Source organism: Thamnophis sirtalis, unplaced genomic scaffold (genome assembly GCF_051295495.1).
Source record: "Thamnophis sirtalis isolate CommonGarterSnake01/CBP01778 unplaced genomic scaffold, rThaSir2_p1.2 scaffold_3, whole genome shotgun sequence".
Lineage (NCBI taxonomy): Eukaryota > Metazoa > Chordata > Lepidosauria > Squamata > Natricidae > Thamnophis > Thamnophis sirtalis.
Genome location: NW_028261383.1, coordinates 64,507,387 through 64,527,369, shown reverse-complemented (window position 1 = coordinate 64,527,369; position 19,983 = coordinate 64,507,387). Strand labels below are relative to the sequence as shown.

At 41.1% G+C, this 19,983-nt stretch overlaps 1 protein-coding gene across 1 annotated transcript in view; it reads left to right on the top strand.

Annotated features, from left to right (window-relative positions):
• CELSR3 (cadherin EGF LAG seven-pass G-type receptor 3) overlaps nt 1-19,983 on the top strand; it is a 150,607-nt gene that overhangs the window by 86,295 nt on the left and 44,329 nt on the right. Inside the window, exons 22-35 of the mRNA XM_087708215.1 lie at nt 1,076-1,256; nt 1,470-1,637; nt 3,525-3,651; nt 5,319-5,548; nt 5,816-5,891; nt 6,235-6,409; nt 6,944-7,056; nt 7,588-7,667; nt 8,102-8,228; nt 12,133-12,240; nt 12,541-12,677; nt 14,585-14,691; nt 15,088-15,261; nt 16,986-17,186. Coding sequence (XP_087564341.1) covers nt 1,076-1,256; nt 1,470-1,637; nt 3,525-3,651; nt 5,319-5,548; nt 5,816-5,891; nt 6,235-6,409; nt 6,944-7,056; nt 7,588-7,667; nt 8,102-8,228; nt 12,133-12,240; nt 12,541-12,677; nt 14,585-14,691; nt 15,088-15,261; nt 16,986-17,186 — 2,004 coding nt within the window. The remainder of the gene's footprint in view (nt 1-1,075; nt 1,257-1,469; nt 1,638-3,524; nt 3,652-5,318; nt 5,549-5,815; nt 5,892-6,234; nt 6,410-6,943; nt 7,057-7,587; nt 7,668-8,101; nt 8,229-12,132; nt 12,241-12,540; nt 12,678-14,584; nt 14,692-15,087; nt 15,262-16,985; nt 17,187-19,983) is intronic.

Below are 19,983 nucleotides of genomic sequence, written 5' to 3'. Positions count from 1 at the left end.
TTTGTCTGCCATTAGAAAAGGGCCTAGTTGAACTTCTGGTCCCTGATTGGGAAGTCCCATCTACTCAGCCTTATAGCATTTATTTGGCAAGATGACTTTCCAGAGTTTTTTTTGGGGGGGGAATCATTTTACTTCAGAATGACTAAATGTGGCCTATTATGCTCCCAGGGATGCAGTGGCTCAGTGGCTAAGAAGCTGAGCTTGTCAATCAGAAAGGTCGGCAGTTTGGTGGTTCAAAACCCTAGCGCTGCGTAATGGAGTGAGCTCCCGTTACTTGTCCCAGCTTCTGCCAACCTAGCAGTTCAAAAGCACGTAAAAATACAAGTAGAAAAATAGGAACCACCTTTGGTGGGAAGGTAACAGCGTTCCATGCGCCTTTGGTGTTTAGTCATGCCAGCCAGAGGTGGTATTCAGCAGCTTCTGACCAATTCCGGAGAACCAGTAGCGGAAATTTTGAGTAGTTCTGGTAAATACCACCTCTGACTGGCCCGCTATTCTCCATCTATTCTCTGCCTCCTGAATCCCAGCTGATTGTGAGGAAATGGGGATTTTGCAGTAACCTACCCCTGGAGTAGGGTGGGAATGGAGATGTTACAGTATCCTTCCCCTGCCACGCCCACCAAGAGATGCCACGTCTACCAAGCCATGCCCACAGAACCAGTAGTAAAAAATTTGAATCCCACCACTGATGCCGGCCACGTGACCACGGAGACGTCTTTGGATAGTGCTGGCTTTTTGGCTTTGAAATGGAGATGAGCATCGCTCCCTAGAAATGGGAACAACTAGCACATATGTGTGAGGGGAACCTTTGCCTTTACCTTATGCTCCCAGGATATAGCTGAGATCTGAATATACAATCAACTTATTCCATCTGGAACTACCTTTCAGATATGTTAGACTAGACCTTCCATCATCCCCAGTCCAACACATCAGGAACAGGCAGATTGGGGAGGTTGATTTAAGATTCTTGGGAAATAACACAGTCTCAGGTCTTTCCTTCCTTGGCCTTTGTCTTTCTTCAAAGGCAACTTCTTGTTTCTATTGATTTCTTCTTGTTTTGCTGTCTTGATTCCAGCTCCCACCATGACAATAGCTGCATTAATTAATACTGAGCCCAATGTCACCATGGAAAGTCCTCCCCCAAAGCATTCTCTGCAAGAACCTGAGCCTGCTGTGACCATCCTCATTCTCATCATTTATCGCACCCTTGGTGGACTTTTGCCTGCCCGCTACCAGGTGGATCGGCGCAACCTTAGGTATTAGTCTTCCTTCTCTACTGAGTTCTTTGCAGCCTGGCATGTTCCTACCAACTTTAAATGCCTGTGAATCGTTTTACGGATAAAGGCAATTTGTTTGTGATCAACAAGATCACAATTGGATTGTTGGGACACTGGATATCAGTATCACTGACTGAAACAATCCAGCCTTGATGGTGTTGGCAAGTAACAATGCTTCTTGGTTCCATACAGGTTGCCCAAAAACCCTGTGATGAACTCCCCCATTGTGACTGTATCTCTGTTCAGCAACCACACTTTTCTGCAGAACAGTTTGGAGGAGCCACTCATGCTAGAATTCCGCCTGCTGGAGACAGCCAACCGCAGCAAGCCCCTCTGTGTTCAATGGAATCACTCTAGCCAGTAAGTTGACTGTGGGTCAAGTCCCTCTTCAATGGAGCCATGTATCCATGTATTTTCAGGCTTCTGGAAAGGCTTCTGGAAGCCATGGTCCAGATTGTGGTCCTTCAAGGTAGAAAACATAGGTTCTACTCTGTTGTTCCCCCTGCTGGTCTTTCCCAGATAACTTGGACTGCAAATCCCATTGCTCACAGCTAATTCATTGATCGCTGTATTGAGTGGTTTTGCTATATTGAATGGGTATGATATAGCAAGTCTATGGAAAATGCTTTCACTGAGTTCTCCTCTATGCAGTGACCCTAGGTAATTCATAACTTCCAAGTTTAAAAAAACCCATTAAATTTGAATAATCTCCAAAGAATGAGAACCATTATGTATTGGGACTCACAGTAAAAACAGTATCATTTCTGATTTCCAAACATTCTAAACATTTTACTGATAAGGAGTTGGAAATCCCAACAGGGAGAAACAATTTGGCCATATATATATCACAGAAACTTGATGGGAATTATGATACTACTTGGAATTGTAACTAACATAGAATATTATTTGTCAAAAATATAGGCCCAAGATATAAGGAGGTGGGATGGCATGGTAGGTGAAGGTACTATGTATCTCTGAAAAAATACCAATCATTGAATATTGGAATCCTGTTGAAAACACATGGATAAGAACAAAAGGAGTTAAAGTAATATACTAGTGAAGTCATTTACTACACAGGTTTACTACAAATAGAAGATGAGGCAATTCCATGATGAACAATTGAAATATTTTCCAAAAGTATTTTACAGAAATAGTGGGAATCTGGCAAGAAAACTGTTATCAGTTGAAGAAATGAAAACAATGGAAAATATTTCTGGAATTCAGGCTAATGAGATGTACTGATTCAGAATTTATTAATCACCAGCTTTTGTATTTTTATGCTTAACAACTAGGCTATTAACTTAACAACTGCAATGAATCACTTAACAAATGTGGCAAGAAAAGTCATAAAATGGGGCAAAACTCACTTAAACTTCTCACTTAGCAATATAAATCTTGGGCTCAATTATAGTGGTACATTTAGGACTACCTGTATATAATATAGAAACAGACACTAATAATTAAGGATTACAAATTGTCAGGCCAAGTATGTAGGGACAAAATTAAGGAGTCCGAATCTCAAAATGAAAAATTATAATCCCTTTGTGTATTTTATCTATTTCCAGACTGATATAGATCTTTGATCTGTTTAGAGTTTTTAATAACAATTTGGATTGCACTGAACGTGGAAACAATTTTGGAAAAAGGGAGAGAATTCTAACAAGTTATTGGCTTCCAGATTTAAACCAGAGAAGTAATGCAACATTATACGATTCACTTGGAATGCAGATGGAAATGTCTGTACAGATTTCAAACTCATTAATTAATATAATGAATTAAATTGAATATTGAGTTTTATTTCAGTCTGCATAATAACAATTACTTATCAACAGAAAAGGAGATAGATTTATTTTCTTTTATCTTTTTAAAGGTGTGTTTTGGAATTTTCTCTCCTATAGACTATAGGGGTGGAGTGAGTTAAGATAGCATAGTGGCAATTGGTTTTCTTTGGTCTCGCCTGTGGAATAAAAGAAGAGAATAAAATTAATCAAATTCAGGCATCTGCTGCTAGAGGCCTCAACTCAATTCCCAGCATTCCCCAGCCAATTGAGGTCTACCCAGTTGCTATGGTTAAAAAACACTGACTTAACCTATATTGGAAGCCACATCTGGCATAAATACGGTCTTCATCTTGCTTTCAGCACAGTATCTGTATTGTGATATATGCTTGTCTCTAAATAAAAACCCCAAACATTAACAATCTTTCCTTTGAACCGTATCTTTTTATGGATCTCTTTGTAACTGCAGGATTGAGCCCACTGGCTTCTGGACAGCACGGGATTGTGAACTTGTGCACCGAAACACCACTCATGTCCGCTGCCATTGCTCCCAATTCGGTACTTTTGGAGTGCTGATGGACAGCTCCCACCGAGAGGTAATTGGGTTTCTTCAAACAAAGAGCATCTGCTCTTTAGCAGCACATGAAAAAGTATTTTATAGGGGTGAAGACATCAGGAAAGAAAATGCCCAGTAGATGTACACCTCAATTTACAACCATTCAAAGTTACAGTGGTACTGAAAAAAGTGATTACAATCACTTACAACTGTTGCAACATCCCATTGTTGCATGGTCAAAATTGCACTTGACATGTATTTATTATGGCTGCAGCATCCCAGAATCATATGATTACAATTTGTAACCTTTCCAACTGGCTCACAACAAGCAGCCAATGGGAGAAGCCCGATTCTCTTAATGACTGCATGATTCATTTAACTATTGCAATGATTCACTCAACAACCATGGCAAAAAGATAATAAAATCGGCCATTATCTACTTAACAACTGCCTTGCTTAGCAACAACAATTCTGATCTCAATTGTGGTCATAAATTGAGGTCTACCTGTAATCATAGAATATATTTGGCCCCTTATGTGTTTGTTGATTAGATGTTGAACTACATTTACTATATAGGATGAGAGAATATGTAACTTCTTCCTCTTACCATGTAATATGGAATCATTTTTTCACCCCATAACATTATTTACATTATTACAGGATGAGGAGGGAAAAAACCCTTTAAGAACATTTGCTGTTTAAGATCATTGGGAAAAACAAAATTCACTTCTGTTCACAATTTTCCCTTTTGGTTATAAAATCAGAACTTTGTGTATCCGCTGTATATATAAATGTTATGTTGCATCTCATTTGGTCCTAAAAGAACAGAGCTGAAAAAAAGGACATACTGGTAGTTAGATAGGTGACAGTTTAACAAAATAATTTTAAGGAAGATGTACGTAAGTGAGGGGAAAAAACCTGCATGCAACTTTGCCTTATCATTATGAGGAGAAATAAGAGATGTATTAGCACATTTGCTCAATTTGTTTTATCAAAACTTAAATCTGGAATTAGACTTTCTCCTGGGTTTTCTTCTTTTGAAATTGAGGCCTGTGTGTGTGTGTGTGTGTGTTTTGATCTGTCTTAACTATATATGTTGTTTGTCATTCTTGAATAGGACATATACCTGAGTATACAATGCATACTCTGTCATGTCTAGTTCACCTCTTAGAAAGATATAACTGACACTTTTGTTCTACTCACTGCATCCATCACCATTTATCATTCTATGCGATGCATATGTATTTTTCATTTTCAGAGTTATCAGGCAGAAATTAGAGATAGAAATATTTTAAACAAAATATATATGGATTTATGCCTCAGCAGGTGGCAGCACCTGCCTGGCTTTTCCTCAGTCCTTTCCCTGAACTGGTTCAAGCCTAGTTAGTTCTTGGGTGGGAAGCTACCAGGAAACATCACAATTAAAAGCTAGGCTGATGAAAAAGACACCCCTGTGAGAAGCCAGTGACAAACCACTGCTACACAATTGCCAAGAAAACAACATGGAGGTGTTCACAAACTTACCAGTAGTCAAACTTGACTTGAAAGAAGCATTATCTTTTAATACAAACCTTTATTTTTAATGGGTTTGATGCACGGTTTTCTTCATTGTGATGGGATAATGATTTTAAGATGTTGGTGTAATAGACATCTAGGATGCCAACAAGCTACCTGACTTATCCTCTTGTGTTTGGTTTTTCCTTACAGCAACTGGAAGGTGACTTGGAAACGCTGGCCATTGTGACTTATTCCTTGACATCTCTTTCTCTTCTATGTCTGCTGCTGACCTTCTTCTTTCTGATATGCCTGAAAGGTCTCAAGTCCAATACTCGGGGAATCCATTGCAATATTTCTGTCACTCTCTTCTTCTCTGAATTGCTGTTCCTCTTGGGTATCAATCGTACTGAAAATCAGGTGAGATGGGACAAAGGAGAGAAGTAAGAGCCCTGGTGGGTAATATATTAGGAATCAAGTGGGAGCTTCATTGGATGGAAAATAGTAGGCCTAAGAAGACCTTATCTCCCAGAACTTGAAAAGTAGGAAATTGGAGTTATGAAATTAGTGAGTCTGGAACTGGACAAATTGTTCATATATTCAAACGTCTATATAAATGTATCCCAGATTGGGGATATAAATTTATTAGACATTCATTTTATTGGATATTTTGAAATCCTCATTCAATATCCAGCAATCTCTGCAGCTAGTTGTGGTGATGTCCAAAAGATGATATTCATGGTGATATCACGCATAAATGTTGCAATTATGTACTTGCAATTTGATGTAAGGATGTAAGTCATGATACATGTCTGATCATTTTATTTACTTGTTTATTATTTTAGCAAATTTATATTCCCCAGAAATGACTCTAGATCCCGATTCTCCTCTGTAGATGTCAGTGCCAAACACCACACTCTGTGCACCAGTGGTAATCATGTCAATGAAACAATTTAAGTCAGAAGGAATGTGGCACTGCAATGTGACAGACACCCTCACACACACACACATCCGAACGCAAAGAATTTAAGAAAAGTGTTTTGCAATATTAATGCCAGAACAAATCAGTCATCTAGAAGCATAATGTTTAGAGGACGTTATTTGGATGATGTTGATTTTACTTTTTCAGTTCCTCTGCACTGTAATCGCTATCCTGCTGCACTACTTCTTTCTCTCTACTTTCGCTTGGCTCTTTGTGCAAGGCCTTCATATTTACCGCATGCAGACTGAAGCTCGCAACATTAACTATGGAGCTATGAGGTTCTATTATGCCATTGGCTGGGGGGTCCCTGCCATAATCACTGGTAAGTACAGATGTGCTTAAAACAAAACTGCTTTCTCCAGCACACTCTACAGATCTCTTAGCTACTAAAGTTCTTGTGTCTGTAACCTTTAACTTGGTGAAAAGGTGCATTGCAGGAAGAGAGGGAGAGAGAGTGTGTGTTTGTGTGTGTGTTGTTGCAGCTGGAAAGCTGTCCAAATTTAGGAGAACCTGTATATAATCCTTAATTCCCAAATTACATTTTATTGATTGCCAGTCCTTAAAATATGCCAAAAGTTGTTATCGTATAAGTATTCTCAACTTTCACAGTTCAAGATCCAGTTTACTTTTATGAGGTGATTAGGAAGAATGTCAGGGATAAGGATTCTCAGTAACTATGCAGATAAATGAAATATTAAGTAAGCCTTGTGGATAGTTTTGCTTGCAACATTCCAGCTTTTTCTTCATCAGAACCAAGAAAATCCAAAGGGGAGAGGAGCATTTCCAGAGGCAATTTACCTTGATCAGGGGCATGGAAATTATAGTATAGAATTTATCTTTTCTTTTTTTTAATCAGGATTATCAGTTGGTTTGGATCCAGAAGGCTATGGGAACCCAGATTTCTGCTGGATTTCCATCCATGACAAACTGATTTGGAGTTTTGCAGGGCCCATAGCTCTTGTTGTTCTGGTAAGCACTTCTCATGATTGATTATATTGATCTGTTCTGCAAAACTCCTGAATAATTGGAGCCATGCAAGTGTCCAGTTGCTTAGCCAAGATGCTAGGTTGAAGCCCTTCCTTTTCCATTCTCAGCATATCTTCTCTGATTTGCCATCCCCATGCTTCCTTTTTTTGCCATGACTATGTGGGCTTTTACACCATGCTCTTTTTTCTACTTTTTACTATTTTGTCTTTCTTTTCCTTTTAGCATCTCTCTCATGCTACTCCTGGAGACTAGCATTAATGAATCTTTTGGAAGGGCTGGGGGGGGTCCTCTTTTGTGCTTTCTGCACTTTTTGGGGGTCTATCACAATTCTAGAAAAGAATTAGTGCACAGAAGGCTTGTATTCAGAATCTGATCATGTTAGCTATACCAGATAGTTATCCTTCGAAGGAAGGTATGTATGGAGGGGAATGGCATAGGGAGGATAAAGTTGGTGAGCAATCTGTTTTGCTTAGTGCCAGAGCTACTGTTACTAACCACTGAGTTTGTTTCCAGATGAATGGGGTTATGTTTCTTCTGGTGGCAAAGATACTGTGCTCGCCAGGACAAAAGGAAGCGAAGAAGAAAGCTGTGCTGTGAGTATTAACAACAGTCATTACAGTGATCTGCTAAGGCAAAAAACTTGCTCTGCAGCTTAACCTTTGTTGCAAACATTAGTTCATCAATGTTCACCTTCTCCTTAAGTGTTTTTCCTCTTCTAATTAAAAATAAAAACACTTTGCCTACTGTCAGTCTTGAGAAATTCTGCTTTCCAATCTCCAGATGTCCTCTGCCTCTTCAAAAATCATGTTGCTGGAGGCAGGAACTGTGAATCTTAACACTGCTCACTTATTGCTTGAGTCATGTATGTTGGGGGTGTTTTCTGGCATGTTTTATCGGTCCATGTCTGTACTATGATGGCTAACGCTACTGATCTTTCTGCAACAGTATCTCAACCTGTAGTTTAACCATATATTCTAACTTCCATGTCTGCCTCTCTGGGGGGTTCTTTCTCTCTGTCTGTCTCCAGCATGACGATGCGAAGCTCCTTCGTTCTGCTTCTAGTTATTAGCACTGCTTGGCTCTTTGGTCTCTTGGCTATCAACAACAGTGTCCTGGCTTTCCACTACCTCTACACTATCCTCTGCAGTCTTCAGGTAACTCTCTGGACTAGGTTGATGGTTGGGTGGAGCCGTCAGAGAGGAAGGTGTCTCTGTTCTGCTGGCAGCTATCCTGCAGAGTTCGCTAACCCTCAGCAGTTCTCCAGACAAACCTTGAAGCTGCTGTCTGAGAAACATTTCTCTTTCACTTATGCTAAAGATATTGAAATATTCCTTGATTCAAGGCACTGGGTCTACAAATCCCCCTGCATGCTTTCATGGGTAGTCTTCTGTGCTGAGCTAGGCTGACTGCTCAATTTTTCTGCGCTAATGGTATACAGTATAACCAATTTGCAGAAGACAGCAAGAAGTACATTATTATTATTTTTAACTTCATAAGTATCATTAGACAATAAGCACCAATCACAGAGCAAATGGGATGATGAAGGATGATAGTCTATCAATTGGGAATGAAAATGCTGGATAGATAGTATTTAATTATATTAGAAAGAGCAATTAAGGATTAAGTCAACAGAAAGGGAAGAATCAAATCTATAAATCTAACAGACATAATGGATAATTTCTAAGAGATGAACTAGCAGAAGCTAGAAGGGGGGAAATGAAGAGTGAATTTGACTGAATGTGGGTATGAATTCATGCTTGAACTTGCACCCTGACAATAGGAAAGGTAAAATGCAGATGATTCTCCATTTTTATTGTATCTGTGGATTGCACCCAGTAGCTTTGTTTAGGGTTGCCCATTCTCTATTAGGAGAGCATGGCTGGAAAGATCTGCAGCCAGGTCACCATGACTATATTGTGGTGATAAAATTGCTCACAATCACTTAATATCGACTCTTATCAACAGAATCTGGTGTTGCAATGTTGCCTGAAATTCCTTTCAGCCCATAGTGTATAATGAAGTGAAGAGGGTGCTTTCTAGTGTTATGTCCGCTGCCACTTAAAAACTTGATTCATGTTCTTGTAGCTCCTTTAAGGTACCATGGAGAAATGTAATAAGTGTGGGCCACAAAGTGGCCAACACTCTTTGAGGCATGATGATTTGCCACCTTCCTTGAATGTGTAGGATCACTCCAAGGAGCCACCAATTTTCGACAATTCTGGTCTGGTCTCCAATTTGTAATCTTAGTGGGAAGCCAGATATGAAGAAGCAGATTATTTGGACTGAATCCGTCTACATTCAGACTCAAGCCAGGGTAGATGTGACATTGGTCAGTATAGTTGATTATATTTGTTGGGTTCTGGTTTGAGGGAGGGCATCCTTTTCAATCTTTTTAGATTTCTCAGCAATATTTGAGACAGTCAACCATAATATCCTGTGAAACCTTGGAGCTGGGGGCACTGTACTTCAATAGGTTCACATCTTCCTGAGAGGACACAATTCCAGCTGGTAGCAAAGAAAGAATAGCCCAATGTTCACATGTGGGCTCTTTCTTCTCCTGTTTAGCATCTATATGAGATTGCTGGGAGGGATCATCTATTAATTTAGGGCAAGACATAATCAGCACACTGACTATACACAGTGTTACATCTTCATCCCATAAAATGCTGAAAATGCTCTGGAAATCTTGACTTTATATCTGAATGCTGATGGGGATGAACCAAGGCAGAGTTATTGTTTATGCAGAAGGATTATCTGTAAGTTCCAGTTATAAATTCCAGTTATGAAACAGGAGATCCATAACTTGGGATTCATCCTGCATTCACAGCTATTGCTAAATAGGCAGGTGGAAGCTGTGGTCAAGAGGGCTTTTTCCAACTTCAGTTGGTGCACCAGAGGAAGCCCTAGCAACAGTGACTTATGCACTTAATACCACTAGCTGGATTACTGCACTACACTCTACTGTATATATGAGGGCTACCTCTGAAGTTCACTCTAAACTCCAATTGGCCCAAAATGCTGTGGCTTGTTTCAGTGGTGGGTTCCAAAAATTTTCGCTACTGATTCGGTGGGCATGGCTAGGTGGGGGGCATGTGACTGAATGGGTGTGGCCAAATTGACATCTCTCGCGCCCACTCAGTCACATGCCCCCCACCTAGCCATGCCCACAGGAAAAGGTAGGAAAATTTTTAGGTTTTTTCCCTATCTACCCCCCACTCCCTTCATCAGTTGCCCCCATTTCCCCTCTTCCTCCCCCACCACTGCCTCTTTGGTTGCTTACCTTCCCTGGCAGCTGATCCAGAGTCCAGAAGGAAAGTTAACCGGAATTTTCGGTGGCCCCCAGCCAGCCGCCGCTACTGGGAAGCTGCTAGCTGGCAAAGAAGCCTCCAGCCACCACCTCTTTGAGAGCTGCTTTGCAAAGTGGCTTTCAAAGAGGCGGCAGCTGGCCTCAGACTGCTGTCTCTTTGAGAGCCACTATGCAAGGTGTCGGGGCGACCAAGTGGCGACTGGGTGGGCGGAGTGAGCAACCAGCAACAAGGGGACCAGTTCGGGGGCATGGCCAGCCAGCCATCGCTACCGGTTTGCTGAACCGGTGTGAACCCTGCCGAATACCACCTCTGGCTTGTATGTTGCTAGACCAGACTCATCATAATAATATAACACCTATAATGTACTGTAGAGTCACTGCATTGCTTGCCAGGATATTTCTGGTATAGCTCAAAGTGCTGAGTTTAATCTATAAGACCCTATGTGGTTTGGCACCTGGTTAATTACAGGACCTCTTTCCCCCGTAGAGGTGACTTATACAGCCCACTTCTTACATGCACCCCAGAAAAGTCCTCAAGTTTCCTGAAATAAATGAGACAATGTTTTGCAGATGCAGTCCCCATATTCTGAATACTTTCCCTCTTGAAACTAGATTAGCACCCTCTCTGTCGGCATTCCCAAAATCATTCAAGACCAAAGTATTTCAGAGGACATTTAGGGATTGAAGCATGCCATTATTTACACTCATCTGCATTTTTATTGCACTCTTATTTGTTGTATTGACTTTTTGTATTTACTTTGTTGTTTTAGCATTTTATGCTTTTATTAGTGTAAACGTTGAAGTTTACAGTAAGTTACTTGATACTACCGGTTGCCTATTTGTTTCAGGACTGTTCATTTGCTAATTTATTAAGACTTTCTTTGGCTCTACTGAGTCCTAAGGGTCCTAAGTAGATTAAGATGCTTCTGCTCTGATTTTTTTTTTTCTGGTGTATTGTTCATAAGTAAGCCAATTCCTCCCTCTAGTGGAAAATAAATCATTACATTTCCTTTGGCTACAAGACTGAAGAATAACACAGCTTAAACTCACGGGGATGGGAAGTTGCCCTCTGGAAACAGCCTAATTACCAATTTCAACATTTCTCACCATTGTCTATGCTCATCTTTGGCTGTTGAGCATTGAGTTCAACAACCCTTGGAGGGCTACAATTTTCTTATTCCTATATGTGGATTATATAATAGGGAGGAAGGATTATCACATTCATACAATGGGATGCTAGGTGATCAGTTTTTGTTAATCCACCTCTGTATCTCATGAATGGTATTGGCTGGAAGGCTGAACTAAGCTTAAATCCTGGCTTTAGACTCTGGAGAATGACTGCCATGAGTATACATGGTCCTGTGCCTGGTGATACAGGCGATCTGATCTGGATACTTTATGTTAGTGGTTTAGGGTGTCCGCTATTTTATTTTCAAACAAAATCATGTCTTCTTCTCCCACGTATTTCCTGAATCTTTTCCTATCTAAAGAAATCTATCTAGAGGTGGGGAGAAGTATACTTGTCCCAAATGTGGTTTTTCAAGAGGCAACTAGACTTTCTGGTTTTTCTTTGAAGACCTTTCACTTCTCATCCAAGAAGACTCTTGAAAAAGCACCTTTGGGACAACCATGACCTGGATGACTGAGAATCTCCATAGACGAGAAGCATACTTGTTTACTAATCCAGTGGAGACCACTTCCTGGAAGTATCTCCCATGATCTAGAGTGGTTCTCTCTCTTTTTCTCTGCAGGGTTTGGCAACACTGATTCTATTCTGCGCGTTGAACAAGGAGTTCCTGGAAGCCTGGAAAGGGGCCTGCCTGGCCAAGAAAGGCGAAGAAGCCCCCAGAAGTGGCCAGGTATGGACTGGGTGAAGATAAAAAGAGGTTCATTTGTTCCAAGTCTCCCCATTCAAATAGACCTTTCCCCTAATGAGTCCTTAAGCAATGCCTTATGTATTCACTTGATTACTATTTATTCTTTACACTTTATTCTATTTATTCACTTCACTACTATAGGCCAGGGCTTTGATGTATTTGAGTGACTGAGGCCTTCTTCCTAGTACTGAAGCCGGTCCTCATGACAGGTTATCATCTTAATATTACAGACAGTCAAATACACCCATCTTGTTGCTTTCCTATGTTCTTCTTCCATGTCAGGGCCACAACGCCTACAACAACACAGCACTGTTTGAGGAGAGCGGGCTCATTCGTATCACCCTGGGAGCCTCCACAATCTCGTCGGTTAGCAGTGTGCGCTCAGGCCGTACTCATTCTAGTCAGCGGGGCTACCTCAGGTAGGAAGCTTATCCACTGCACGTCTGAATGCATGCTTTGGCTTGGTTTGGTTTTTCATATGGAAAGGTGGGATAAGTTTTAATAAGGAAATAAATAAATTTATCTGAGGAGAATTGTCTGTGGCAAGGGTACCATTTCTTCTGGGGTCCATTGCAGTCTCCTGGGCCTTAAATAATGCGTTGTGTCCTGCGTGTGAGCAGAGGAATGAAAGCAGTGGTGAAATTCAAATTTCTTTTACTACAGGTTCTGTGGGCGTGGCTTGTGGGTGTGGCTTGGTGGCATGGCTTGGTGGGTGTGGCAGGGGAAGGATACTCCAAAATCTCCATTCCCATCCCACTCTGCGGCCAGCCAGAAGTGGCATTTGCCAGTTCTCTGAACTACTCAAAATTTCCGCTACCGGTTCTCCAGAACCTGTCAGAACCTGCTGGATTTCACCCCTGAATGAAAGCCACTTAGGTAATAATGTTCAAGTCTCATCATTATAAGTCCCATTGGTTGTTCTTCCCTCCATTCCCCAATATGTTCAGCTAGAGTTTCATTGAGGCCTAGTGGGTATACAAAATGGATGTTGACAGAGGGAGATGAATTGTACAAAGAAGTAATCCTTGTGATTCTGACCCAATGGCTTTAAAAAAGCTCTCCACCACTCCATTCACATATATTTTCAGGCTTTAAAAGATAATAAAGATGATCTTATCTGAATCATCTCATTTCCCTGCACTAACCAGCCGGATGGCTTTGGAAACTAATAAGCAGAGGGGCAGCCTTTTCCTGCTGTCGTTTCACATCAATTTATACAAAATGCCAGGTAGCCCCTGAAGGTAGTAAGTCAATTTACTCTTCTGTAACCATCGGTAGCTTTATGACCATGATTATGGTCATAAACCTCCTTTTAAATCAATCACCATATCCATAATCCCTTTTTACAAATATGTCACATTTACGTATTTGACATTTACTTATGAATCCGTAAACAATTTAGGACTGGAATTCAAGAGAATGTCTTACCATCCCCTATATAGATCTTTGTAATCTCTAATTTGGAGGATTTGGCTCCCCAAACTATGCCACGTGTTCTACATCCTTTGACTCTGACTTGATTTCAGTCAAGAAAAGAGCCCTTTCTTTGGAATGTCCTCTTTACCAGCCAGGGGTGAAATCCCTGATTCTGAAGAACCGGTAGTGGAAATTTTGAGTAGTTTGGAGAACTGGCAAATACCACCTCTGGCTGGCCCCAGAGTGGTGTGGGAATGGGGATTTTGCAGTATCCTTCCCCTGCCACCACCAAGCAACCTCCACAGAACCTGTAGTAAAAAAAAAAATGAATTTCATCACTTCTCCAAGCACCATTGAGACAACCATGACCTGGATAATTGGCAATCCCCATCGACATCTCTCTCCAGAAAGAAAACACATGAATATTCATTAAAATTTGAAAACTGACGTAGATACAATTGTTCTTCTAATGGGATTTGTGTGTGTGGTATTATGATATGCCCTGCATTTTTATAATGTAAACTAAAAGATTATATTTATGTACCTAAAATATGGCCCAATTGTCTGCCTACCTCCACCCTCCCCAAGAGGGGCAGGATGAGAGTTCAGAAGGAGGAAGGGAACAGGTCCTGCATTACAGTGCCTATTCATGAAGAACATCAGAGTCATTGGTGCTACATATCAACTTCCTTTGCTTATTATGCAGCAGAGGTAAGATTGCTTCCTCACACTAGCCTTCCCTGTTCTGACGGATTGGTAGTGGCTGGTTTTGAACAGTATTTATCTAAGGCACAGCAGTTTTTCAGGGCTTAGAATAGATACTGGCTCTGAAACTATTCAGAAGTGCCTGGGACTTTGGCTTTTGGCTGATCTCAGTGGATCTAGGTATGTTCTGTGTTTTGAGTTTCAGAGAGAACATGATAGCACATCAAGGCTCGGCTCTGGATCACAATTTGCTCAACCATGCTGGCCCCACTGACCTTGACGTAGCCATGTTCCATCGCGATGCAGGTCCAGGTAAGGGTAGCTTCTTATGGATATAAAAGAGAGGTTTCTCACTCCTGGATCTAAAGCAGAGATCCCAACTTGACAAAAAAATATCACTGATGCTGCCTATCAAATATTTCTGATGCCAAAGACTGTGAGTATCCATAGCTTTTCCTAAGGAAGGACAGGTTTATGCCTAACCAGGTTTTTCTTATTGAAACATCTTGTTGGCACACTGGCTTGAAGTGGCATCATTGTGACTGATGACATGCTTTGTGATTTGAATGTTGATTATAACGGAGCTTGTAAGGTCAACCCACCCTTTCCATTTTGCAAGCTATTTAACTTTTGGGTGATTCATATCCCGGGAAGCTGTTCCTCCTTACTCTTCTTCCCCCCTCTTCAAATATCCCCTTTCTTATCCAGATCAAGACTCGGATTCCGACAGTGACCTCTCGCTAGATGAAGAACGCAGCCTCTCAATTCCCTCTTCAGAGAGTGAGGAGAATGTGCATCTCCGGGGCAGATTCCAGCGGCCGTTCAAAAGGGCAGCCCACAGTGAGCGGCTTCTCACCAACCCTAGCGACACTGCACCCAAAGGCAAGTCCCAGGACTCTGAGAACATGCTGAATCATGGGGGATTGGGGGGTGGGGGGGTGGGAGGGAGGGAGCAGAGCTCAGGATGGCCAGAGGCTGAGGTTGACACAACATAGCTAACGTCAGAGTAGAAAGGTCAAGGTTCACTTGATTGTGGGAATTCACCTTTTGCCTTAGCTTCTTGTCGCAAGTGACCTGTTCAGACATAGCATGGTGTATCAACTCAGGAGCTGCGCTTTGTTCATCTGGATTTCACTTCATTGTGTTGCATGAGGCTTTTTCATTTTGATCTCTATATTTTACAATAACAACAATACACACAAACAAACATATAGGTATAATTACATGTTTATATGTTTTTCATCTATTAAGAAAAGGGAAACAGTAACACAGTATATTTATGATAAATCAGAAAACAAAAAGGCAGAGCAAAAAGCAAAGGAAGAAATATAAAAAAGAAAATTAAAAGATGACACGTGTTAGAACCATTGAGTAAATAGTACAATAGCATCAAGTCTTAAACAGTCTCAGCCAAATCCCATTGATCGTATTTCCCAGAGCATTGATAGGAAGCAAACTTATGTACAGTAGAAGATGTGACTAGGTATTCCACTGGAGCAAACATCTGTTTTAGCTGCTACTGCTCAAGTACAATAAATGCAAAGTTCTTCATACTTTGATAGGTTCCAAAATTTTGGAATTCATAATTCAAGATCACATTTGCTTCTTTGTCTTTTTTTAAGTCACTCTGTTTACAGTTCTGTGAATATTAAACTAATGCTATGTCAGCCTAAAGCAAGGCTGTCAAACTCAAGGGCCAGGACTGGATCTGGCCCACAGGGTGCTTAGATCTGGCCTGGGGGGGGGGGCTCCCTGGAAACAGCAAAGAACTGGTCCATGGTGCTTCTGCCAGCAAAAATGGAACTCGGGAGGGGCCATGCATGGCCCTACCGACCTCTGTTTTCAGATAGAATGTCATCCTGCAACTCTCTGATTTCGTTTTTCACTGGGAGAATGCTCAGGCCACCACAGGTGCCTCCAACATGAGTGATGTTGAAGTGGCCATGCCCCCTGCCCTGAAGTGAAACACACCCCAATGAAGCCTTCAATGAAATTGAGTTTGATACCCTAGTTTAAAGCAACACTAGAATGTATCAGAGACACTCCTGGCATTCATGATGAAGCAAAGCCCTTTGTTTGGCGCTCCTTTTAGCATTATGGGGCTATTTTGCAAAACATCACATGAGAATCAGAAAGAATGATGACTTTCTCAACTGATTGGCTAAGAGTATATGTATTAAAATATATAATATATATTGGAAATGTGTTAGAAAATAAGTATATTTTTCACAAGCAGATCGTTTTGAACTCCATGTCATTGTAAAGTAAAATATAAGTATGTATTCAAATAAACTTGATAAATGTATGGCTCCTCTGCATATAGAATTCATAAAAACTTTATAGAAATTTACAAAAAAAAAAAGGTTGTGATCTTCTCAAGGAGATGTCCAATATACTATTTGTAGTATAAGTGTGAAATTACAGTTGGGCAATTGGTAATTCTGAAGCATAATATCCCAGTGGGCTATGGCCCTAATAATTTCACTCCATTCATTGAAAACAACTTGATCAACTCAAGAAATGAGAATATACTGGGGCAAAGTGTTATGTTAATTTATGAGATGTCCTGTGCTCTCCTTCTGTACATCTGCAATGTTCTTCCCTAGATGTTGATGGTAATGATCTGATGTCCTATTGGCCAGCCCTGGGAGAATGTGAGGTACACCCCTGTTCTCTCCAGAAATGGGGCTCAGAGAGGAAGCTTGGATTTGATGTTAATAAGGATACGGCCAACAATAACCAGCCAGACTTGGCTTTAACCAGTGGGGACGAGAACTCTCTCACTCAGACCCAACGGCAGAGAAAAGGTGAGATGATTTAAAGCACAACCAGCCTACAGTTAATTTGGGGTTACTCTCTCTTAGACTAACCTATTTTACATGGCTGTTTGCAGGATAATTTTGAGGTAGGCAATACTTTCAGGTAAAAAGGAGTAGCCACTCAGTCACCTGATCATGCCTACCATTTTGAAGCAGTGACCATCACTGCAGGTGTGCTGGCTGCAAATGTGTGGGCAAGGAACCTGTGTAAACAATTCAGCTCAGTAACAGCTATCAGTCATTCATCAACAGCGTAACAAGTTACTATGCTTGGAATGGAGAACCCCCGTCAATTTCTCCAGACAATGCATGATTTTCCCATGAGCCATTGGACCAGGTAAACACTGACAAGGTTTCGTGACATCAGCAGCCTTTCCCCATTCGTGGAGCAGACAGCAATGAGGGCATAGAGAGGAAGGGGAAGAAATGACAAATGGTCAGGAATTCAAGTCATGATTTGCATCAAAATCTACAAGCTTCTCTCTTGAGGTGCTTGTCCCTGAAGTTTCCCTCCCTTCTGACAATCTTCCATGTTCCCCAAGTTGTGTACTCATCAGCTTCATTTATGTCCACCCTAACCCCACTATGTGTCTCCGCATGGCTATAAAGCCATTCCCTTCAGGCTAATAGCCTCTTACCCCAATCTCCCTGCCAAGAAGGTCTGTTAGAAGAAAGTATCTTTCAGAACCAAACAAAAGAAGAAAAGCAACAACGTAGGAGACAAATGCCCCTCTCACAGCAAATACCATAGATGGCATAAGACAAATCAGGTGGAACTTGAAAGGAACATTACTTCTGGTTCTTCCCTGACATCCAGGAAACACAGCCAGGCCTAGAAAAACAAGGCATCAGACACAGTATCTCTCTCCCCACCCCAGCATGGAAAAGGTGCTTCCAAAACAATTCTTTGGAACACCATTGTTTATTTACATTTGGTAGCATATAGCAATGTGCAAGTGAATATGTTCAGAGCTCTGGCACCAGAGATTCCACCGAGTGTTGTTTTGTTTCTCCACATTTGGAGCCATTGCTTCAGGTGTGTATGTATGCAGAAGGAGTAGCCAAAAACAGCATTTGTATAACAAATAGATTTTCATGCTATAGGTAGTCCTTATTTAGTGATCACAGTCAGGATTGGCAATTCACTCATTAACCAAAATTGTTGCTAAGTAAAACTATGACTGTGTTTATAATCTTATTTCAGCTTTTCTTCAAAGAAGTGTGAAGAAAGAGGACGATTAGTTGAAAAGTTATTTTTTCACCACTGTCATAACTGGTCAATAAACAAAGCAGTCACTAAATAAGGACTACTTTAGTCACTTGGGGTCTTGCAGAACAATGCTCACTTATCCCCCTTCTCAGAGGCCCATAGATGCAGAACACTAGTCCTTCATGTCCATTGGCACATCCGTTTACTTCAGTGGTGGGTTTCAAAAAAGTTTCGAACCTACTCTGTGGGTGTGGCCTCCTTTGTGGGAGTGGCTTGCCAGCCATGTGACCTGGTGGGAGTGGCTTGCTGGCCATGTGTTCTTGTTCTCTCTCTCTCGTTCTCTCTCTCTCTCTCTCTCTCTCTCTCTCTCTCTCTCTCTCTCTCTCTCTCCTTCCTTTTGTCTCTCTGTCCCTTTTTCCTTTTTTTCTTTCATCTCTCTCTCACTTTTTCTTTCTTTTTTTCTTTTTTATTTCTTTCTTTCTTCCTTTCTTTCCCTTTCTCTCTCTGTGTGAGTCTGTATGCGTGTGTGTGTGTGTCAGTGGTGGGTTTCAAAAAAAATTGGAACCTCTTCTGTAGGTGTGGCCTGCTTTCTGGGTCCACTGGTGGAACCTCTTCAAACCGGTTTGGTAGATTTGACGAACTGGTTCTACCGAATAGGTGCGAACTGGTAGGAACCCACCTCTGGTTTACTTATATGGAAGGGAAAGTGCATTCTAGTACCTCCCCAGAAATGGATAAAGTTACCAGTTGCTGTATGAGCTTTACTTCTGAACTGCATCATTGTGAAAAGCACTCTTCCTTTATAGCTTGAAGCTCCAGAACAACATTTCCTCAGATATGGAAATAGGCACCAAGATTTTTTTTCCCTTTGCCTTGCTTCCTTAAATTTCTTATGTCAAGTTGCTAGAATCTAGACTCTGAATCATCATGCTACTGCTCCTTCCTTCCTTAGTAAATGCTTGTTCTGATTTTTTTAAAAAAATATATATCATGTTTTTGCATATAAAATGGCTGAATGAATAGTTTTATGTTTATTGAGATATTAAAGCAAGACAGCAATAGTCATTTGTTGATCAAGTAGCAGGAAGAAATCAGGGTGGGTTTATTGTTTTTTTCCCTTTTCACCTTCAGTGGGAGATGATTGCCACCCCCTATAGTCAGCAATGACTAGCGAAGTAAAATCCACAAGGAATCCTTTCCTTTCTCTTCCTTCCTCCTCACCTTTGTTGTTGTTTTTTAAGGAAGAGAAGCAAAGGAATAGATATTGGTTTGAATCATCTTTAAGAAATGCTGTTAAAGCAGGAGGTCTTAAAGAAGGATTTGAATAGATGAGAGAAACAGACTGTTTGGGAAAAGGCAACTATGAGCCACAGTGGCGCAGTGGTTAGAGTGCAGTCCTGCAGGCTATTCCTGATCACCAGGCTCAAGGTTGACTCAGCCTCCCAACCTTCCGAGGTGGGTAAAATGAGGACCCAGATTGCTGGGAAAAATATGCTGACTCTGTAAACCGCTGTGAAGTGGTGTATATAAGTCTAAGTGCTATTGTCATTCCAAACAAGGTAACAAGAGCCAGAA